The 24,454-nt window shown below is 43.7% G+C and overlaps 1 protein-coding gene across 1 annotated transcript in view; it reads right to left on the bottom strand.

Annotated features, from left to right (window-relative positions):
* dph1 (diphthamide biosynthesis 1) overlaps positions 1 to 24,454 on the bottom strand; it is a 34,447-nt gene that overhangs the window by 3,155 nt on the left and 6,838 nt on the right. Inside the window, exons 3-9 of the mRNA XM_037268642.1 lie at positions 23,187 to 23,250; positions 12,132 to 12,253; positions 9,802 to 9,956; positions 8,238 to 8,359; positions 5,152 to 5,220; positions 4,311 to 4,467; positions 3,326 to 3,426 (exon numbers count right to left, since the gene is read on the bottom strand). Coding sequence (XP_037124537.1) covers positions 3,326 to 3,426; positions 4,311 to 4,467; positions 5,152 to 5,220; positions 8,238 to 8,359; positions 9,802 to 9,956; positions 12,132 to 12,253; positions 23,187 to 23,250 — 790 coding nt within the window. The remainder of the gene's footprint in view (positions 1 to 3,325; positions 3,427 to 4,310; positions 4,468 to 5,151; positions 5,221 to 8,237; positions 8,360 to 9,801; positions 9,957 to 12,131; positions 12,254 to 23,186; positions 23,251 to 24,454) is intronic.

Below are 24,454 nucleotides of genomic sequence, written 5' to 3'. Positions count from 1 at the left end.
TTTAGCTCCAAGCGTTCTTCTTCTTTAGCTTAATGCTAGCACTCAATGGAATGCATTATTGAGCGGCCAGCAAAAACTAGCATTAGATTTCTTCTACTCTTCATCTTCATGTAAAAATGTTCCCATGCTGGCTGAAATGGTCGCAATTCAAGCGTTTCACAACCTATTCGCAAGTTTGCCAAGATGCGATTAGGGAGGCGGGATGCTCTCACACGTAGGAGCCGCGCAGCTTTCTGCCTCTCCACCTGATCTCAGGCATCTGTTGGTGAGATGTGTCCTGATTGGCAAGCAGTGGCGCTTACACGGCGTGACTGCAAAAGCAGTTTGGGGATGAGTGATACTGCAAAAAGAGGGAGGGGGGGGTTGAGGTCGGGGGCATTTGGGGACAAGAGCAACAAAATACGAAGGAGAGGTAAGGTGAGTGTGAATTAAAAAAAAAAGGAGAGAAAGAAGCAGCATTCAGGTCTCCATGGAGGTAGCCTACATAGCTGGCAGACAGAACAGAGGGAGGGAGGGAGGGAAGGAAGGAGGATGCTGGGTGGGGTCTGTGTATGAAAGAGATGAGGAAGACACAGATAGCGAAGGGAGGAAGAGCAATAAAGATGGAGCAGATGGAGAGCGGGGCGCTGGGGCACAAAAGGCAAGGAGAGATTGTCTGCGAGAGAAGAGTGTTTACTCTTGAAAATGCATGACGAGGGGAGGGGGGGGTGGGGATCAGCTGGAGAAAAGCCATGGTGCAGGTTAGCTTAGTCAGATCAATCCCATCTGCGACGTGGTTGCCATTGAGGCAGCCCACCTCTGATTCGAATGAAAGATGTAAAGGCTAAGGAGATCAGGCGAGATGTTAAAGCGTAAGTCGAAATTGCCCAACTTTGCCAAAGTTGACACCCGCGTGAGGGTTTTCTCATTCTCACCCGCCCAAACCTTTCCAAATGTTTCTTTTTCTCCATCCCTCGGTAATTTGAGAGCCTGCTGAGTCACACGAAGGCTTGCTTGCAACAACCTCCTCGCACCCGCCCGCCATGGGTGCGTGACAAAGCGAGATGTCTCAGAAGCAACTAGCTTGTATTCATTTTGTTTCTGCGGGCCTTTCTGACCCGCCCCTGACACAATTAGGCTTTGGACATTCGCGAGAGGTTAGGCGCTCACGGAAAAAAAACCAGCCGTTTAATTGGGCCGTTGTCAAAAACTCCAATGGAAAAGAGATTAAATGCAGCAATACGTTTTGGCGCTATGGCGGCGGTCTCGTCGAGATAAGCGCGTGCGGCGAGCAGATATGTGTACAATCGTACAAAGCCTGCTCGGGGATCAGCTAATTACACACTTAAGAGAATATGATAATGGCGGCTCTTTTTTAGATGACTATGTGGGTGTCTGAAGGCAGAGAAAGCCTGCAAAGGGGCTCCGTGGAAAATTCTCCATCGTGCTTCCGCGCCTCCCACAATATAAAGCGACGGATTGGGCACACCGCGAGACGCCAGCCCGGCCTTGTTGCGTCTATTGTAGCCGCGCTCACGCAGAAGCTCTCATAGGAACGACGGGAGGGAGGTGGCAGGAAAAAAAAAAAAAAAAAGCGGCCGAACAATTTCCAGCTGAGTGGATCAGATAAGCCAAAAATAAACACAAGCGATGCGTATGATGAATTACGAATGCTATTATGAGCTGTCGCTGGCTTTTGAAAAGATGGCTACCCAGGTCTGATGTGTTAAAGAGCACGGGAGCGATTAAACACAGTTCGTCCTCGTTCGTTGGAAACTTTTTTTTATTTAGATTGTAAAAGCAAGACTGCGTCGTTTATCACGCTGAGCTCATCAGCGGTTTCGCCGACGCGCGTCAACGGCTTCAGTTTGCACGGCACAAAGGAATTGGTGTTTATTTAGGTAATCCTTTGCGACTCGACAAATACACGGCGAGTTACATACAAATCGCTCCTGATATGCTTTGCACGTCTGCTGATGAAAGCAGACAACGTGTCACCAATGCCGCGACGGTAAAAGCTGACTAACTCGCCGTGACTGCCAATTATTTTCATGAAGACATAGCCTTGCTTGTTATCTTCTTGTTACAGAGAGCAATTTATGAAGATGCCCACTGAGCTTTGGACTCCACGCATCAATTGTAGCAGGATGCGCAATTGCTCTTGGAAGATGCCATCCGTCTGAAGATTGTTTCTTGTTGCATCGCTGATTGACAAATGGTCCCCCCGCCTCGTCACTTGAGAGGACCAGCTTGCGATTGGAGCGCCGTATGCCGGCAGGTGACTCAGCTCACTTCACAATAAGCGGCAGTGTGGCAGGTAAATATTCTTGGAATAAAATGAGGCTTCAAGCTGTTCAAGTTGTCAAAATTGAACAATAGATGAACAGAATTATACTTTTACACATACAATGGGGACTGATCACCATCTGTGTGGTGTTGCAATGTTTCAAGCAACAGGTTATCTGAACACAAAAGGTGCCGCAGCACATGTAGACAGATAATAAAAGAGGATTCAGAGGCATGTATTCTTTATCCTCTGTGAAGAAGGACGACTAATTCGGCCATACTGAGAAGACGAGATAGGTGGCGAGCCTCCGGTACAGAAGTGTTTGTATGTCGCCACCAGGTGGCCAAGGATATCATTATCATTCTATTTATATGAATATTAGCATTATAAAATAAATAAATAAAATAATTATAGAATAAATACATTTTGGGAGGTTGTTCTTTTTGGGCAGGGGAGGCTGGAATGGATTAATGGCATTTCTATTGACTTCAATAGGTAAAGATAATTTGAGATGTGAACAAATTCAATTCAGATCTCAAGGCGCACTGTGTACTTAGGTAGGCCTATTTTTTTGTTGGTGTTTGTTTGTAAAGTAGTATTTTCTCAAACAAAGTTTCCCAAACACAGCATTGGGCTGTAGCTTTCTCATAAGTGGGGGGAAAAAAACGGACCAGAAAATAAAAGGAACATATTACGGCCGCATAAGGAAAACTTGTGACCTTTTCAAAGAGAGTACATTAAATCCCCCACGCATCCATTGTGGCAGCCAAACAAAAGGGGAAAAGGCCACAAGGATGCTTTTATTTGCAAGCCTTAAGCAAACAACACAAAGCAAGCTAATATTCATTGTCATCGCCCAAACAAATTTCAAAAAAACGCAATATCACAAAAGTGCCCTCGGTCGTCACAATCACACGCTCATCATGAAAATGTAACCGAATCGTCAAACTCAAACGTCTTATTACAAGTGGGGAACATTTGAACTCTTAAGATGTACATGTGACCTACTTTTTTTTTTTTTAATCATGTTAGTGTGTGTGTGCGCATGTCATTACTCACGCGTCAACATCGGGCAGCAGATCCAACTTGCTGGGGAAAATCTCGGACAGGAGAACTCTGGAAAAGCTCCTGCCCACCGACTCCAGCTTTGATTCCAAGTGCTCGAGAGAAAACACAAGTAGAAGTTTGCTGAATTTGTAATTCTTGTCTCAAAGCGTGATTTGTCAAGTTATGCTCAAATTGAATTCCTCCAATATTAAAAGTCACATTTTTGTCTTGTCCAAGGTGAGCAATCAATTGACTGCGAATAGTTGATTTTTTTTTCCCCCAGACTATACTTCAAGCGTTATCTGGCACGCCACTATTTAATCTTCAGATTAATAAGGCAGAGAAGTTCAGCCCTTAGTAAATCCTGCTTCAATCCTTCCCCTCCTCCTTTATGCTAAAATATAACCTCTCTCTTTCTCGCCATATGTCTGAATGTATATATTTTATCGATGACATTGAGATGTGCCTCACGTAGTAGATTAGCATACGTGCTAACGCGTATCATACGTTAGGTGCCGAGCGGGGTCTTGGGGTATCTCAACCATGAAGGTTGCAGGTACCGTCAAGCCCTGCAAAGTTTGATAATGCTCGTGTGGGCTGTTGGAGCGGCGAGCCGCGGGAACGGGGTGAGAAATTTCGATAACGATGATAATGTATCAACGGCGGATCGACACAAATCTAACAAATCAGAATATACACATATTATATATTTTATTATATATTATATATATATATATATATATATATATATATATATATATTATTTTATTAGATATTTATATATTTTTTATCATTCTTATTTTAAATCTGTGGCCGAGGAATGATTTTTATCATTATTATTATTTGGCTTGTGCTCCACCTTGTTTCAAAACAACATTTGCTTTCCCAGAGATGATTTCTAGCGCTGGGACTTCGTGTTACTAAAAATGTCAAAGTGAAATACAAACTATTGCACAGCAGGCCTCGGGACACAAACAAAACACACACACAGACTCACCTCCAGAACTTTTGGATTTCCCTGCCGGCCCAGCGTGCCCAAAATGAGCCCCCACCTTTGGGCCGAGCGAGCCTTGCGGATGGCGTCCAGCCTCAAGGCGCGCATGGCCTCGTGGTCGTAGTGCTCCCTGGAGAAGATTTTACTGTAGGGGTCGTATCTGTACGTAGGAAAAAAATAACATCGACGATCTGAGCGCCGATTGTTCGGGTAACTTTCCCAATGCAAGACGAGATTAAAAATGCAATCATGGAAACATATCAGGTATGACAGGAGTTGGTGTAAACTGGAGCTACTTCAGAGTATCTAATCTGCTTTGCTAGATAGCAGGCCGTCGCTTGAGATTAAAATCTTGTTTGTGATGGAGACCGCTGAGCTGCGCGGCCGAGCGTTTACCTAGAACACAATTTCACTTTGCATATAAACAAACAAGCTTCTAAACTCCATTTTATCCTCGCCGAGTCTTATCAGGACACACAGAAAAAAAAAAATAAAAAATCACAGTTTTGATTGATAATGTCAGATGTTAATTTATCGATAGTATGTTTATTACTGTTTTTGTATTTTGATAATCAAAGGCAAAATGTATGCCTGGTCGACACTCAACAAACAAAATTAACGGGTGAATCGACAACTAATCGAGTATCAAATTATTCAACAATTATTTTAGTAATCGAGTCATTTTTTTCACAAAACAATACAAAATAAGCAATAATAGTCGATTAAGAAATTTCGAAAGATACTAATGCAAAACAAAATGATTTTTCCGATAATATATTCGATATTGACAGCCCTACTAACAACAATACATTATTCTTTCATGATGGATGGATATTTCTCATACCTATAGGCAGGAATATCTGGATTTGCAATCATGATGGACTCCAGATGAAATCTTCCATCTCCCAAATAGCTAAAGGAACCAAAAGAATGAAGACAGGAAATCAGGAGAAATGTAAATTCAAAAATCAGTTTCAACCTTTTGCCATCAATCTTTCCCCGCAGGCCACCTTGTAAACAACGACTCGGGACCAAGCGGGCCCGGCGCCTCGAGGCCAAAGTAAAGGATCAGCCTAGCTCGGCTGTCCGGGGAACATGACCCCCCACCGATCGGAACTTGCTGTTTACAGCGATCGCGAGGCCTTTCAATTAACCCTTGGCCTTCGACTGGGGATTCGGCGGACTCCGAGCGTGGGCGGTTTGTACAAACAGAAAGAACAGCCAGGCATGCAAGTGCCTGAAAACACCAGGCAAGGCAGATCTATTTTTAGATCACAATTCTCTCCAGAGCGACAAGGAACTGCATCACGCAGCATATAGCAATAGAAATTAAATGTAAAAAAAATAATGCTAATTACATGGGAAGGGGGGGGAGGGGGGTTGCTAACTCAAGCGCTTTTCTTCCACACGCTGAGATGGTTTTCAGTTATTGCCTCCCCGGAGAGCGAAGCCGGTCCACTCTGTCTGTGGATTGACATTTATTAGTCCACTCGGCACATTGTCGAGCCCTAAAAAAAACATTGTTGGTAGAATTTGTGGGTGCAGAGTGCAAAGAGGCTTTGGAGAGAGATTGAAGACATTCTCGCCCTGAGTGAGGACATTGCCTGAGGTGGCAACTCCCTCCAGTTGTGATGTGCCACAGAGGAGAGGCGCTGGAAAAAGGCGTCATGCAGCTTTTTGAACAAAAACGAAAAGTCACCATCTTGGCAACACCTCCTCTGACTATTCTCTCCTCAATGTAGTTTGAAGACTTTTTGTAATGCGACTCATTAGCTGTGTTGATCTCAAAATGACAAAACAGCGCCATCTACAGGGATCTGTGAGTCATTACAGTAGTTTACAAATCGAAATTGGACAGACAAGCTAAACAAAACTCTCTTTCTCTTCGAAGTTCAATTAAAATGAAGCGTAAACACTGGACAGTCCACACTGAGGACAATTTTACCCCCCTCTCATTATTGCATCCAGTCTCGGGAGGGTGTGCAAATAAGCTCACCGATTGCCCAACATTTATCGCTGCCAGGAAAGAGCTGTTGATGCTTAGCTGTGTACTCTAGCTGAAAACACACACACCGCCAAGATTTGATAGCTTTTCGAGTGTGTGTGTGTGTGTGTTGTTAAAAGCACACACTAAGAGCTCTCTATGCATGCGTTACATCACACCAAACGATTGATTGTATAAATGCACTCTGGCGGTCTCTCTATTCCAGCGCTTGAAAGATCCAAGGCCCCGGCGCGATAATAGCGTGAACAATAAGCTAGCTACACTTTTGTGACAGACTCGGGTGGAGGAGGCTGCTTTTGCTAAAACCTCTCTCTCCCCCGTCGATCACAGCCGCCCGCCGCCATCAATAATGTATTCTTCTTATTAAGTGTGCTTTTAGTATAAGGTTCTTGCATTATGCAACGCCGCCATCTTTTGCATTTGCATCTGCATATTGGGCTATTAGCAGCCGGCGTATGAGTGGATGTCGTCAATTTATCAATTATATATACAGCGCATAGTGGCTTGACAAATCAAGGATGTGAAAACTTTCAAATGCAATCATTACCTAAATGAATACACGATATTTAATCAATTTCAAGTTCTTTCAATGCGGGTAAGCAATTTGGTTGATTTGAGTCGGAACGCTTTGTCCACGTGACTAATTGGCTCAAATTAAACACGACGGTAATGTTAAAACAGTTTAGCGAACGTAAGCGACGTGGATTTATTTTTCGGACATGGCCGATGTCAACATGTTAATTGTATTCAGGAAAACATGAACATATAAATACAGCTCCTCGATAGAGGTGGAAACAAAATAAATATGTTGTCACGGCAATTACGCAGCTTTAGATGCACTCTGCCGTGTGTTGTTGTTGTTTTTTTTTCCCGAGCTATGCAGGTGCGCGGGTGAGCAGAAACAGAGCAACGCAGCGGGAACGCTGGAGACAGCCGAGCGTAGCGAATCTCAGACAAACCAATCGATTCTCCGCCTCATCACAGGCCGACACACATCAAAGCAAAGGCACGTTGGATTAGTAGGTGAGGAGCCACAACCCTTTCGCTTTTTCTTTTTCCATCAAAGATACGTGGGAGAGCGCATACTCACACAAACACCTTTGTATCCCCCTTCCCCCCGGGGCCTAGCTTATGCATATAGAGTCGAGCTTGGCCTTGTCCCGTCGGTATAATCTCGTACTCTGGGAGGCTTCAAAATCACACGGGCCAACAAGGAGCAAGTGATACGCCTCCGCGTTATTTCTTCCGGGAAATGACCTATGATAATATTTTCCAGCACTCTAGTTGACGTTTACTGTCAAACTAAACACAGAATACAAACAATTATATATTGTGTGCTTAAAAAAAAACGTGTGGCCTTTAGTCCACTGGCTAATTCTAACATAGGCAATGATTAGCATTTATGTTGTTCTGTTCAAAGCTTTTGCGTCGCAGATATTTGAACACAAACGATGCAGCAACGCATGTAGACAAACAATATGATGTAAAATATCCTCTGTTCTTTATCCTCTGAGACTCGCTGCCCGCAAAAAAAAAAAAAACAGTCAAGACAGGAAATAAGGTTAGATATCACTGTCCCCTCAAAGCAAAAAAAAAAATAAAATATGTGGGAGGGAAAAAAAAAGAATAATGTCATGTCATAAGTCTCCTTGTAGTCGTTGAAGGTAATTTATGACTAGGAATAAAAAAAAGAATAATTGAAAAGTCGATGTGGGTGTATGAGAGCGCTTGTCTGCCACTATTGCAGCGAGCGGAGTGATGTTATTTTTAGCTTCGCCTGCTTCTGGCCGCCTGTAAAATAAAATAGGCACCCAGTCCTATCTACTTGTCACGCTGTGATGTCACAGCCATTATCGGTCGAGTAAAAAGGGCCACGGCCATGGCGGTCGGTGCTAATCAGAGAAGCGTGGAAGAGGAATGCTCACATGATGGCATTGACAACACGGTCCAAGCGAGGAGAGGTGCAGCCCAAAATCTCTCCGGGTGACAGAGGTCGACACTGTGGCACCAGCACGTCATACTCGGGCTTGAGGGCTGCGCTCACAGCCTGTGGGGGAAAAAAAAAGATAAAAAATTCCAACTGTTGCCGTGACGACGCTTGCCGATCACTTTTTCCATTAGCGTGCGCGTTCCATTAATGCTATGCTCGCTTTTCACGCCATGACATATTCATCAAGTCGTTTCACTCAGACATTTTTCATATTTCTTTGCACACGCCGGCGGGCTTTTATCATTGTTCATCGCCCCCCCCACGATTGCCTCGTTTTGTACACATATTTTGTCATGTTTTCGTAGCTCCGCCTACAAATCTTTTCTTCTTTCTATTCCATACAAGAGAGAGGGAAAAATAAATAAATAAGAGCAAGAGGCAGAGTGAAGCCTAAAGCAGGCAAAGTGGGAGATTTATGCAAATTATATGTCGAGATTAAACTAGGGCAGAAAGTCGGAGAAAGAGGTCAGAAAAGATTACGCCGGAGACGTGATCCCGAAAGTCATGGTCTCTCGGTCGTTAACGACTTGGCTTCTTCTCCGTCACAGGACTGCCGAGTTGATTCGGAAGCGCCGGGTTGTGTCATGGAATAAATCCGACTGTACACGGGATGAGAGCGGCCGAGAAGAAATTAGCCGCAGCGCGCGGAGGATGACGGATGAATTGAACGATTAAAAGCTAATTTAAGGCAGCCGACGCCGGGGAGAGAGGCTGAACTCTGAGCTTTTGCCGCCCAAACCGTCGGAGCGCTTCAGCAGCCTACGCCGGTTGGAGGCGGAGTTCATACGGTGCAGCTAAATATGTACACTGGCCGCTCGCTCAGTAAAAAAAATAAAATAATGACCCGCGTGGTTTAAGTTTAAAAGCAATTAAATGAGGGGAAACCTTTAGGAGCCTGCTCAAAGGATAACATGATTATAGAACGACAGGTAATAAAGCAAAATCAATTTTATAGCTTATGGCAACAAGCAGCTGAGCAGGCGTCAAATCCCAAATAACTTTTTTAGGGGTTTCTAGAGTTGAACTCAGTTTGCTTTTTCATAAATTTTCAAGAAATACGCTGGGATATTGATGCAAGCCTACTCACGCAATGAAGACGCAAATACTTGATAGTGTGAAATGGAAAACGTAATGATTGCATCACAGGTTTGTGATTACGCCGAGATTTTCGAAAAAGCCACATTAACGTAAAAAGTGCATGATTACAGTGACGATTTTGGGTGAGGAATACTCCACTTCTCCTTTTCCCTCAAGCGACGGTATGAAATAAAAATGGGCGCTTTTCATCAATTGAAGACCCGAATAATCGATTGACGATTAATCGACAACTAACAATTAATCGTGATTTTTCACAATCGCTTGATTGTTTACTTTTTGGTTTAGGAAAACTAAATAAAGGGGACTCAAAACATGTTTTTTTAAAAATCCGATTCATCGACAAAATAATCGATTCAATGTCGATTCACTGGAGGCATCGTAAACAGTTTTAGCTCCATCACCTGCAGCGCAGCCACAAACTGAATCGTGCTGACGAGCGCCAGGGACTGTCCGGGCCGGAAGTTGAACTTGAGCGTGTCCAGAAAGTGCGCGTTGTCCATCTGGATGTCCACAAACACGTAGAGCATCTTAATCCCGGCGGTGGAGTCGATGGGGACTGCGGAAACCCAAGACAAAAAGAAAAAGCCATTAAATAATTCAAACGGTTGTGTCAGGTGAGCACATGCACTATTAATGGCGCCCTCAAACGTGAGCGCACGGCACATGTTGGTGAGGACATACGTGTGATGCATCGGAACCTGGCGATGAATTTGCAGAGGCGTCGTCGGCCCGTTACGTTGCGTGTCGTATTTAGTGGCCTAGATTAGCGTAACGTGGGAGAGGAATGAGAAATGGATCGCTACACAAGAACCGAAAGCAGCCGGAGAAGAGAGGGAGGAGAAATTGTTATTAAATTGAGGATGGAGGACGAGCATTTAACGGCACAGCGTTTCATTTCCGTACGATCCCGGTGACTACGAGCGTTACAAAACAACTGCGTGTTGTCAGAGAGCTGACAACACAAGTGATTTATGATATCCGTTCCGAGCGGGGGGGGGGATGGATTGGGAATTGGGAGTTTGAAAAAGGACTTGAATACATCATGAGGGGGGAGGGGTTGGAGAAGCGGAGTGGAGTCTGCAATGGAGTTTGCAACCATCAATTGTTTATGGGCACTCTCAAAAGGTAAAGGGCAAACAATCGATTGGCGCTGGAGTGAGGATGGCAGCCGGCCGGCTTTTAAGACCCTACAATTAGAGACCCAGTCAATGAGATGGACAGAACTCACTGACCTCATCACTGCGGTTATTGAGGCTGGAAATCGTGACTTAATGATTTCGGGTGATTAACCAAACGCCTCAACTTCAACTTTTTTTTTTCTTAATATCTTACCTTAGGCTCATTATCAAACTTGATGGGGTTAATTATATTGACATTGACGGGCATTGATTCTTTATCGTGATGGCCAGATTTTTTTTATGAAATGATTTTATGAAATTATTTTTATGAGAATATTTTGAAATTATTTTATGAGAATATTTTGAAATTATTTTTATGAGAATATTTTTTATTATGATTATTTTTATGTGGATTGTTGAATAAATGTGTTTTTGGAAAGTACTAAAAAAAGGCGGTGTGTGATTGTCTGCATTTCAAGTTCAGCAAGTTTTTGGACTGAAGAAGAACACGAGACTATAGCCGACGTTCCTGTAGACCACCTTCAGATGTTAGACTCTTCCGGTTTGCTGTTCTTATTTTTGGTCTTTGATAAAATAAAAATAACTAACACGGCTCCTCTCTCTGTTTATATTGAGCATTGATTGAAAGGGACGTGTGAACATTTGTCTTAGAGTTCCAAAGCAATCTATTTTCATTTGTTTTGTTTTCACAATCTGGGTCTAAAGCTAGAGGAGCTCCATGATGGGGGGGGGGGATGACAGCGATGTCGAAAAGAAGAACGATGAGTGAAAACATGAAAGTGGAAGACGGGTCCGCTATGAGCCACAATGGCGCTTTTGATCTCTCACAGGTGTCGGTCGTGATGGAGAAAGGTCAAGACAAAATGGGTATTCTTCCGCGCAAGTTTCAAAAATAGCTCTTAATAAACCGACGCATCGCTTGTATTCACTCTGGACGCCGGCTTGAGCAAACAAGATCAAACTTCGAAATCCATTAAATATTTGCTTCTGTTGCGTTCTCCACGCACCAACGTGTCCCATCTTGGATGTAAACATAAAGCGGCATCAGTAAAACATCATCTCGAAAGTGGAGCGCATTAAAATTCCGCTGACTAGTTCTGGTATTTGGAAGAAGCGGGGCGATGTAGCAGTAGCGATCGATTTGAGTTTCCTCGCTCGTTCTGTAAAAAAGACGGCGAGCCGGGGCCGGAGGGGTGAAGGTCCGAGAGAAGTCGGAGGACACCTCTAATGTATGTTCCTCATTGATCCGCTGGGTCGATATTGGCCCATGTCTGGGCTCCGAAAGGTCTGACGGAGCGGAAGGTATCCTGGTACAAATGTACGTTGCGATTGATCAATACTTCGTTCAGTCCGCACTCAACCATCTTGTAGGTCGTCCCGATTGGACGGTTGTTAGCATTGATTGATTGTCTAAAATTGATTGCAGATTAATCTGTGCCTTGAAAGAATAACGGAAAAATGCTGAGCTGTTTCCTCACCTAAAAGGCTGATCGGGTTTTGTTGACGCAAGGTTTGGTTAAGAACGTCGAGACAGCAGATTGGACTGGAGAAAGAAATCCAACTTTCGGTCAACAAATGGAGAAAAGACTCACCGAGACAGCTGTGCCCGTAGTGCACCATGAAGTCGGCTCCCAAGGCTCGTGCGGTGAAGTCGTCCAGGCAGCAAGCCCCGTACGTCACGTCCCCCATCACGATGGTATCCGCTTCCGTGAACCTGCCGGCGGCGAGCGACGCTAATTAGTACAGAACCGACGCACATCCCGCTCGGCTGCCAACCGTCGCTCGGATCGATTGTCGCGGCATGTGAGAAGCGGAGAGTTGAATAAGATCAATCGCGTTCGCTTACGAGCGGATAGAAATGACCAAATAGTACGCGACATCAATCAATGGCCGAGTCGCGGCGTATCAGGAAGGTTTTTCGAGCAGACTGTGCGAGACAATCCGTCTGAGTCCACTCCATCAATTGAGGCCTTTTGGTAGGATTGCAATTTTTATTCATTAACATCCCGCTCGGCCGTTGGAGTCCCGATCAATAAAGTGCTTCCTCGCATTAAACTTTAATGTGGACGTTTAAATAGAATTAAATTTGGTGTTGCTCCAGCCAACGTACACGCATCTGAATTCGCTCCACGTAGAGGTAAGCATAAGAATCGATAAGTTGATCGTTTGGTATTCGGGGTGTGCGATTCTTGCATCATGAGTACAAACTTCAAATCGACACGTTCAAGAAAATAATATAAATAAATAAATAAATAGATAAATAAATAAGCAAAATACAAATAAAATACAAATAAAAATACATAAAAAAAGAAAAGAATTATATTAATTCAAAAATAATACAAATAAAAACAAACAAACAAACAAAGAAATAAATAATAATTCAATCATTTGCCACTTAAATGCATGCAACCTCTGAAAAATAATACAAATAAAACCAAACAAGTCAAGAAATAAATAATAATTCAATCATTTGCCACTTAAATGCACGCAACCTCTGCTCATGGAAGAAACAGATGACTTGCACTCCCCTCTCGCCATTTTACAACGCAGTTAACTCCCCGACACTAAAGAAACAAGATGCCTGGCATGTTGCTACGTGTAAGCAATTTAGCGTGTAATGGGCTCTTAGCAAACATATTTATGATACAAATCGACAAAACATGTTGCAGTAAAGAGAATAGTCGACGCAGAGCAACAGGACAATAAATGACTGACTGCACGTGTCTCAGATCATTTGGAACAAAACGTGATTATACCGCTGCCGAAAGACCGACAGAAGATTTGTTAGGAACAAATGGTCCGTCCCCCTATAGAAAAACGACTGCATACTTTCATTGCTCTTTATAGGCAAATAAAATGCTAAGGCGGATCGTAAAGGTTAACGGAAAATGCTTGAGGCCTTGTTCTTGAGATGGCTTGCCGTTAGCAAGCTTGATTCTGGCAGATTTGACCGAGGTGTGAAAGAGAGATGAGACAAAAGTGGGCGAGGGAACGGAGACAAGCGATAAACTGAACAATGTGGAGTTACCGACGGACGCTTGATAATAAGCCTCCCGCTGGCCAATCTTTCACTCGCAGTGTTTATCCCCCGCTTTTGCTCCTCACAAGGGGCTTCAGTCAAAGTTTCTATTTAGCGTCCCCCTCCTTTCTCTGATGTAATCTGGTTTGTTGGCTCCCGGGGCTGCTGCTCATCATGGCGGCGTTTTCGTTGCCTATTTTCACTGTCCCTTTTCCACCTAATGACGCCTCTCAAGTCAAGGGCGGTAGCAGCTGAGCCCCGCAACACACACTGAACGACTCGAAATATTTGCCTTGGAAATGGGAATCACTTACCCCGACGATTGTCGAGGTTTCGTCTCTGTTGTGTGCATCGAGCCGACTGCGGGGGATAATTACGCTCGCCAAACATTCTCGTTCGCTTCCATCTATTGTTCTGACATCTGACTGCTGGTTGTGCGGAAAGTACTCAAATGGTGGCTGGCCATTGAAAATCCACTGAAATGCTTTTCCGGGGCCATTGCTGTTCCAGGCTTTGTTTCATTCTTCAGCCTTCCTTCTTGAGGAGGTAAAATGCATCCTCGATTGGGTACAGATTTGGTGATTGACTTGGCCAGCCTGAAATTTCCCTTTGTTGTGTTTTTCGATCGTTGCTCAAGCTTCTCTCGATAGTTCCGATGCACATTTCTGCAAATTGCGAGACAAAACGGTTGTTTGGTCTACAGAATTCAATCTGCTGCGACTATCACGACTTACATGACAGGAGAACGTCAGAAAAATGTACTGACACGGTTTCCTTGGTCAACGATTGATGCCGATTGATTGATGCTTTTGAAGTCATTGGAGGTTCAGTATCTCGCTCAAGGACATATCGATAAGAGTTTCAGAAGGTCAGGATCAGAACCTTCGGGTCTGACCACTGCATCACATCAAGACTGCATAATAATCATTTTAGTTTCCAAACTTAGATTAACTCAGACTAGCCAAATTGTCAACGATGCAGTTAGTATTCCCGCAACTTATGGAAATACAATATGCGCTCTATTCATAAAAAGAAAAACCCAAATAATCCACTGCAGAGTACGCAGAACAATGCACACGGCGTTTGTATCTAATCAGCCATCCATCTTCCAGATATAGCGTTCTCACGTTCTCTCCTATCTCGTCATTAGCATAGCCGGTGTACTAAACTGCCACGGTAATAAACGCTAGGAATTCGATTAAGAGTCCGATACGAGACATGCGATGCCGCTCGGACACGGCGGGGTAATTACCGAGCCACGCTCCGTCCTGCATCCCGACGGGACGGAGATGGAGTGAAAGACAGCGAGAGATGGAATGGAAAGAGCATCGGTGTTAATCAAATCTCCTTCGTAATACGTCTAACGCAGGAAATACAGCCGGGTCATTTTTTAGGATACGTTATACGGAACAAATTCGATGAAAACGTCAGAATCTTTTCCTTATCTCCGATGTCAGAGACTTTTCAGTTTTACGTATGGTTTCAGTCATTTCCGAGCCAACCGAAATGTCATTAAGATCTAATTAAGATGTCAGAGAAGCTTGTGAACTGAATAACAGCTCTTCCTAATTAGGTCGTCAGCGTAAGACTCAATACGGATGAGAAACTACCAAACGATCTGAATCTTTGTAATAAACTCCTTGGCCGCAAAAAAAAAAACAAGTCGAGAACGAGGCGGGTGGATTTCATGGATGCACATACGCTCCCACGCAGAAAGATTTTCAGTGTGAGTGGAATGTACTGTTCTTCTGTTTTAGCAACAGTTGAAGACATTAATAAGGTTGACAAAAATAGCCGCTGGCATGATTATTATTTTAGCGTGGCGGGAGATGGAATGAGTCTGGAAAGCTCAAACTTGTTGGCGTTGTGGGTTGGCATGTCACAGCAGGCGAGGAGAAGGCCGGGAAGAAAAACCACTCGGGACCAAAACATGGGCACCCAAACGACTTGGCAAAAAAATAGGCACACATATTTTTCTTGAAGAGACCGTACCTGAAATGACAATCAGTAGCGTGGACCTCTGCCAAGGCCAAACAAACAGTGCGGTGCTGTATTTGTGTTTCTTCGGCCATCTGTTTGTTTGCTTGAGCTACTAACTTTCAAGGATTGTTGACCCAGCTTGCAAGGCAAGGATAAAATGTCGTCATTTCGGAGTCAAACGGATAATTGAAATTTCTCCATCTGCAGCTTTATCTGTAGCGGCCACACAAAGTTTGTTTTTGGCGTGACTCAGTTGAGTCAAATTGGTCAGAACGATCCAAATTTGTGATTCCTGAACCAATCAGTTCAAATGTGAAATTTGAATTGACGACCCTAAAATAAATCTCATTGAAATATGTTGCTATGATGCTAGCTAATATCAGTAATTCAATAACACAATGTCCATCCCAAAAAATAACGGTGCCATTGACGCGAGAAAAGTCACTTGGTCATTCCCTCAATGATCTCGTTAAAATGTCAGAATTTCCAGCGTTTCCATTTCAGCATCAACTTGCCCATTGAAATGTAAATCACGGCCAGCGTGCCATTTTCCTTGGAAGCAATTTACTTCACTTTTCGAGCGCCTTTTCACTCATTCAAATTATAGCGGTTGGGAAGAAGACTAAAATCATCATGCCGGCCATTTTCTTGATCGTTTTTTTTCTTGATCAAATGACATGTCGGGAGGGTTTGTTTACGAGTTTTTGCTAAACGAGGGCACGGTGAAAAGGTCGGTACTGCCGACAATAATGCAGGTTGATTTTTTTATGCGACTGTTTCAAACTTATTTACAGTCCACCCCCACAAAAATAATCCATTTTTTTGTTCTCTTTTGTTTCTCTTTGTTGTAAAGTGAATATATCGTTTTAATTATTCGACTAATTAATCGGTTATCGGAATCGTATTCAGCCAAACATCGGAATGTGCATCTGCATCAAACCCGATATTGCTGGACGAATACATTTGCAACAGTGTCAATCAAAATATATATTTTTTTTAAATCAGTTTGTGTTCTGGAGAGCACACTCCTTAAATTGCGGTCAATACAAAAAACGACACGAATTTCTAATTAGGGGATTTGGGATGTAATGTTACAGCGTAATTAGAATGACCTTTGAAGTAATGTTGCAATATAGATCCATTCACAACAACCTCATGTTGTTTTGGCAGCAGCAAAATATTTGCTCAGCGCATTTACAAAATGAGTCAAAGGCACTTTTGTTGGCTTAGCATGTTCTCCCAGCGGGTGTGCGACTTTCCTCCAGCAGCTCGCTTGTACTCTAAACAAATGCAAATTGGAGGATGGTAAATGTTTGGAAAATTGGAAATCCATCTGCCTTTCACTCAAACCACGCTGTGATGGACTCCAGCAGAAGTTAACCAGATGATAGAAAAAAAAAAAATCCAAGACTGGTCTCCCGGCGAGCAACGAGACAAGCGGGTCAGCGAGAGGCGCGAATGCCGATGCGACTTTGCCGCTGACAGCTCAAATAAGCGTGCTCGGTGTATTTGCATAGTGAGTCGCGGGGTAAAGCATCCATCCCCCTTGGCTCATCTCTTATTCCATTACATTTTAGGTATCAGTAACCATCAGTCTATTTTGTATCCCAGAGTGGGCTTTTGGCACCGGACCCGAGCAGAAGAGAAAGTGGAGCAGGGTAAAGCCGGCGTCATTTTATCTTGGTGTAATGTAATGTCTCGGTCCAGAAAAAATGCCTGGCAGTGCTCCAAAACTTCCAGCAATAACCACGTGATTGAATTTGACATTCACTAAGTCAAGTCCCATTTACGTTGGCATCAAAATGGCGCCATCAAGAGGGTCGTTATTGCGCCGTCTTGCCGCAATGTGTTGTTATGGCCATCGAGGGACACGTATCGTCGTATTGAGCATTAGATTGTGATTTCCGCACTTAGTGACAAGGGCGTAGTCATTTCGGAGACAACAGATGCTAATGGGCTAGGTGCTAAAAGAGTTGATGGACAAAATGAGAAAAAAAGGGAAACTTTTGATGAAGAAAGAAGAAGAGATAGTTTGGGCACGATAACGCTGACTTAGCAAATCCTGCTAGCGCAAGGTGGAGAATAAATTGAAGCGCTACTTTCACTTTTTGTATACTTTGTCTTGGTTAAAAACCTCTCAAAAGAAATGCTGGTGTTTTTTGGGGTGTAATGGAACGCATTAATGAGGTTTCAATTCATTTCAATGGGGAAAACTGCTTTGACATCCAAACGAACCTGCAGGAGGGATTAAATTGAACCTACCACTGTATTTGGAGTTTATCACTCGATGTCTAAATTCCAGCGACTGGATATGATTGTTGGCAAATATTTACAAGACGTGTTGACACTTAAATACCGTACTTGCATCTTTGCGTTCACGCTCTGACAACATTATTTATCAAGCCGCAGCCTTTTAAGCCACGCTCCCCGTGACATGAAGGATGATAAATAGTGCTAATGATTATGAAAGCTCTTTCTGGTTGCAATTGATGAGGACACATCCATCTGATTCCTCTTTCGCTCATCCCCAAGGCCGATACGCATCATCTGTCACGCTGCCGGTTCGAGTCATTTCGGCCTCGGCGTTTTTTTTTTTTTTTTCCTCCCTCCTCTTATGTTGCTTGTCACAATTTTCCTGAGCTGCCGTCTATCATCTCATCTATCATTCCATGTTTGCAAACGGCCACTCGGGCTGAATTTTCGCCGAGCCTGATGAAGTTGTCCTTCATTTACGGTTTAACAGTCGGCCGTTTTTTCTCGTTTCTTTGCTCAGTGGCGAGCGTACAGCGTGAAACCATCAATCGCGGTCGTCTCGCGGAATAATAATCGACCCAAACTTCAACGGCGACGACGTGTTTTCGAAGCATGTGCTTAAAACGTTTTGACAGGTGGTGCGGATCATTTCTCATTCATCCGCCATTTCAAGGACACGTGGGACGAGAGGAAGCCATCAAGGCCACGCCGAGTCAACTTCACTACTGCCGTTAAGAAAGCAAAATACGTTTCTATCATTGCTCCATAAATGAGAATTCAATCGCCTAACCCGGCGGTCATCTTGCGCTCATTACTATTTGCCACTTCTCATTTGGAAGCCAAGTGGCGCACATTAGGAATAAACAAACAATCGGTTTTTTTTTGGTCCAAGTTGAACAAGAAGCGGTATTTCCTTCTCGGCTAGAACGAATTTACTTTACTGCCATGACAGTTGAGGTAATTTCCACGTGTGAGCCGGCGAGAAGATAGTGTATTGTACCGTGTCAGAAGCAATTGAGTTTTCAAGTCTGTTTTGGACATCATGTCCTCCTGGATGAGATGTAATTTGAGCTGAGTGACTACTTTGGTGCACCGTCGGGTTTTATGTCCAAGGGTCTCGTAGGAACAGAGGTGTCGCTGATTCACTTAGCACAACGTTGTCCTGACGTCTAACTATGAAGTCGATTTGACCTTGAAGAAAAAATAAAACCACCGGTCAGGAGCCGGACGTTGTGAGTTACGGCAAATGAAGACACTATTTTTGGGGGTGACGATTAACCGAGAATTATTTTGGTATTATATTGTCAAAGTTAGTGAAGAATACTTAATGTGGCAATTGGAAAGGACGTCACTCAAAAGCAGACAGCAATTACCGCTTATCCCGCAGCAAGACAAGTTGAACACCGTCTTAAAAATAAAATAAAGCCATTGTTTACAATTTATCCTGCTCATTCAAGCTGACAGAAAATATTTTTCATTTGAGCAGATTCAATGAAACCACTAATTAATCGAGTGTCATTTCGATATCACTCATTTGACGACCAGCCATTTTTTTTTGGATGACGCAACCTTGGCAACGAGAGCGAAGGACTTTTTTTTTTTTGGGAAAATGATTGAAAACAACACTGATCATATCCACGCCAGCAAATCAATACATGGCACGCTGGCACGCCGATATTTATTCCCTTTGAGATGTGTGCTGGCAGCCGAGCATAAAAGGCTTTGCTGCCACCATATGAAAGCTCCAACAAGTCCCCCCCCCTCCCCCCTCTTCCTAATGGTAGTCTTGACATTTACCCCGGGAGGCGGAATGCTGCGCCTGTCGCGAAAAAACGATTCGAGCCGCTGTCCAGAATACAGATGGATCTATTTTGATGGAACGGAGACGACAATGACGAAGGACCCGCGGATGCCTCGGGGGCTGTGTGGGCAGTCCGTACCTTGATTTACCAACACGTTGCTTCTGACAGGTCTTTTACTTTGAGCCATCGAATACCCGTGTTTGACAGCCGTCTCGATGGTCTTTCGTCCGAATAGTTTAGGGATTGAAACCCCAAATTCGGAGACTCTGAAAAGTATTTTTTTTGCTAGTGCACTTAACTCAAGCTAGCCCTCAAGGTGCTAACAGAAAACAAGGTCTAGGCCAATTCCGGTCAACGTTATTTCAGTCCAGCCGGGAAAAGTTTTTTTGTTTTTTTTTGCCGTGGCATTGCGTTTTTCTTTCTGCGGTATTTTGCACCTTTCCACTTTTCTTGGCACTTGTATCCCACTGACACTAAAGCATCTCATCTAACAAGGTAGAGAGTGAGAATGGGTTCAGGACCGGCAGGATAGAGTAACAAAGCTGCCAAGCGCGTTTTAACAGCTTGCGGGTCAGATTGAATCCGAGTGGAGGAAGGGAAAAGACGGAGATTTGTCAAGCAAATACAAAGTGTAACAAATCTTGGCCTCGAGTCAACGCGTGTTGCTTTTGGCCACAATTTACAATTATGATGAAGATTTGGTGTGACTCCATCAGCTCAGACTCTTTTGCATTTTAAACGCTATTTATATCGGGGCTTTGCGATGGTGACAAATGTTGCTGAAAGATTGAAAGCCGGGGCTGGAGGACATGTCTGTGTGGGCTTAGTTACACATCTTTCTTTCTTGAGGATCTTTTTTTTTTTCTTCCTGCTCTTGTTTCTATATGAATAAAAATTGGGCAGACAAAATTGACGGATTCTAGCAGGAAGGATCCGAAGGCTTTTTACGTGATATAAAAATAAATGTGTGGGGGATAGCCGCTAATTGCCCTAAAATATAGAAAATGAGAATTCGCCTCAACATAATCGACTGTTACATAATCAATTAACATGAAGTGCCGATTATTTGGAATTGGATGTTGATTAATCACATCCGGAAGCAATTGAGGCAGAATGAAACGACATCTGTTAGCGAGGTTCCAAACATGCTCGCTTGGAGGTTGTGACCGTGCGATCAACTCATTTGGACCAGGAGCACAAGTCGATGTGTTTAGCTTGAAGCAGACCAGAACTTGGACGAGACATTTTGATGAAGCATCAAATGCCACGGCTGTCCCCAGGAATTGGACAGTCGTGCAGCTTGCTCGCTATTGTTGTCAGCCAAGCAGCAGCGTGTTGGTAGAGGTAGTTTTCAAAGCCATAAGGAGACAGCTGACACCATCAAAAGCTCCAAACCATATGGTGCGGTGACAGCGTATGAATCACCGCCCGTCCGCACGGGCTATCGTTTATCCTGAAAGCTTTTTTGTTTACATCTTTGACTGGCACGCACTGTCGAGATCAACAAACACAAAAAAAAAAGTGAAGAATGATAAGCTGAGGAAAATCCGACATCGAGCGTTTGCGTGGCAATAAATCATCAACTTCAATCGGCGGCGGGAGCTCGGCGTACAATTTATCGGTCGGATTTCAGCCAAGACAACGATCGTGTTGTTTTAAGTGCATTAACTGCAGCTGCTAGCTTGTCGTCGGTATTAGCTGACAATTCGACAGAAGCTCCTTAGTCTGAGTGCGGCTTAGCCTTTTTTATTTGCTCTGGCCACTGTGGACCTCTGCCCCATTGATCCAAGAGGTAAGAGCTCAGCTGACAAAAGACCGTCTGCCCACCGGCCATCACCGCCTCAGTCTAGAGATAACCAATCTCGATAACCTACGCTGACAAGACGGTCAATGAATTCTATTCTGGGTGCAGCAGTTTGACTGTATTGTGTGTTTTAACTATCTGCAGTTGCCAATTTGTTCTGAGTAGGAATAAGCTGACCATCCCACAGAAGCTCCTTTACGCTGAAGGCAGCTTAGCCCTTTTTATCGCCACTAGCTGTTGCGGACCTCTGCTCCATTGAGAAAAGTCGAGCTCGTCAGCTCGTAAGCTGAAGACTGTCTGCCCGCCGGGCCAAAACCCCAAAGGTTACGTCACTGGCTTGACAATAGCGGGAAATGCTAAACCAGACCAACGGGTTTGACAACGGGGGACAGGTTCGAGGATAATAGACTTAATCATCTTGAGTTCTTGTGCTCTTTGGATAATTTACCACCAGAACAGCCCGATTTTTCTTTGACAAGATTCAGTCCAGACAAAGATCATCATTTAAAACCGCTAATCCTGCTAGCCAATTAGCTAGTGTTACACCTTCCCGAATTTAATATTTCGACAACGTTAAATGTTTTCAGACTTTGGACCACCTAATTAAAAACTCCTTTTCACGAGGGTCATTCTGACCCCGCTTACCCGAGACGGCTATTATCGTACAGTCTACTCGGAGGACAGACTGAATAGTGAAGAGGGATCAAAGTTTATCAGCGTTTGCATTTTATTTAAACACTTATCACGTCACATAAATACTCGCATTGTTAGATCTCAGGCGATGATGACTTTGCTGAAAAAGGACAAAGACGGAGAATTAGTCTCGTCTTCGGAAGAGATAAATAACTCCCATCACACTTTACTGACCTGTGGAGGTCTACTAAAACACTCTTGATTATAGCGCGGCGAATGATTGAATGAGGCCCGGGTGCCAAAGCCCATCTGGTCTTTGCTGTCGCCGTCGCAAAAAAATAAAAAATCTTAGCAGTCTCGGAAAGACGGCGCATTAAATGACTCGAGTCATTTGTGCTTTACTGATCTTGTTAAAGGGAACAGAGTTGATAGAGCAGTCTCTATAAAAGGTTACATTCAGACCTTTCAACGTGGACCGGGTAAGGTGTTTGATTCTGTTAGATAGAACCTGGACTGATAAGACCAAAAAGCCTCGGATCTTTCCTGTTTTCACGATAAGGAAAGTTTCACGGTGCAATAGCGAGTATTAGAGATGCGACGATAGACGTGCGATGGATCCAGAATGAAGTTTGTTCTTTTATCATTTTTCCTGACTCTGCTATCCAGAGATCTGATATCCGCTGAGGTTTCGAAGTTCATGGAAGCGCCGGCCGGCCATTATATCTGCTCCATCTTATAAACAGGTTAGTATCGACTTAACATCTATAAATGGAACCCACTCTGGGTGTTTAATGACAGGAGGCATTTCCTTCAAGGCGACACTTAGCAAGCAGGCAGCCTTCCCTGGGAGCAGAGAGAGGAGCGTAGGGGCGGCAAGCGAAATATTTTTGTCTGCGTATTCCGTCGTGGGTCTCAGGTGAGTGCTTTACAGAACGTGTGACTCTTTTTTTACATGTAGGCCAAACCACACAGAAGACAAACTATCATGCACGGAGAACATTAATATCGAGGCTCTTACTAAAGGAAGGTTAGGGGAAAAAAATAGTGGCTATCCGGGTGATGGAGTACTTCGACTGAAACCAGATGTAATTAACAAGAATAATTTCTTCTCAGTTCGTCCCAAACTCATTTTGATCATCTAAAGACGAACTTTTACCTCTCGATGATGTCGGCGATGACGCAGGCAAATAATTGCAGGCCTTCTGGAAACTGGAGAGCCACTGCAATGAGAAGAAGAAGCAAATGTTTGGGACCGGCCGCTTGTGTTTTGAGGAACGGCAACACGATATCAACTAAGTGTGAGGCAGCAAAGCTATTCATAGGCCAGCGTGCGCCACTGGCAAGGAATAATGACATTTCAGGGCAATTTCCCTTCTGCCACACTTGCATTGTAGCTTTATTTTACAAGCTGATGGGCTGTTGGTAATATAGCGTGAACCCGTAGCCCGCGGCTTTCTTTCAAGGCGCCGCCGTCTTCCTGATGGTTCGGAGCGCCGCTATGCTTTTATTCATCCGTCCAATGATAATCGCTTACGTTTTGTTTGCATCCATCGGCTGGATTTGTCCTTTTGCTCACAAATTTAGGCCACATTGTTGTTTCTGTTATGCAGCCAACAAGGCCTAAAGCAAAGATAAAATATGGATGAACTGATTGATAAACGACTGATGGTCCTACTGATGATTCCGCATGTTTACAAATGAGGGTTGTCCAATTTCCTGACACGCCGCCCGGAATGAGAAGAACCAATGGTGGAAAAGGCATTATTCCTGGTTTCATGTTCGCGTGGGATTTTAATAAAGCAGCCAAAAACCGACTTGGCCGTCATCATCCTCTGCATTCTGACAGCGGGCGATGATGCGCTGCTCTTTCAGGCATGCATACTAATTTAAGGAAGGATTACACAAATGATGACTGGGTGCAAGTTCTGCAAGATTTGCTTATGTAAATTCAGGGGGCCAGTCATGCGCAAAAGGGCCGCGACTTCTAAAAGCCGGCTGGCACCTTGAGGAAAAAAAAACACTTTTAAAGCCGGTTAAAGTTTTTAATAAACACGACGTCTATAAAGCAAATAAAAGGTGGGATTTTTTGGGGGGGAAATTGATAATGGATGGGTGGATGGATTTTAAAAATGCTTCAAAAGAGCTCAATCATATATATTCACAATCTTATTCTAGTGGCATGCAGGTCTTGGTTTAGCATTGCCACTGAATGATGTACAGGTCAAATGCCAAAGATTTACTAGGTAATACAAGTCAATTTAGTTTCAAAATATAGATAAAGATAAGGCAATAAAATAGCAATACTTAATCATTCAGAGTCAATTATTTAAGTTTGGTGTGTATCTGCAACGGCAGGGTCTATTTGTATTTTAAGCATCGTTTCTGTTTGTATTTTACAGTTTGACCCCCTTATGATCAATAAAC

The sequence above is a fragment of the Syngnathus acus genome, chromosome 13 (assembly GCF_901709675.1).
Source record: "Syngnathus acus chromosome 13, fSynAcu1.2, whole genome shotgun sequence".
In the NCBI taxonomy this organism is placed as follows: domain Eukaryota; kingdom Metazoa; phylum Chordata; class Actinopteri; order Syngnathiformes; family Syngnathidae; genus Syngnathus; species Syngnathus acus.
The sequence above is the reverse complement of the archived record's forward strand: the minus strand, read 5'-3'. Positions and strand labels throughout refer to the sequence as shown.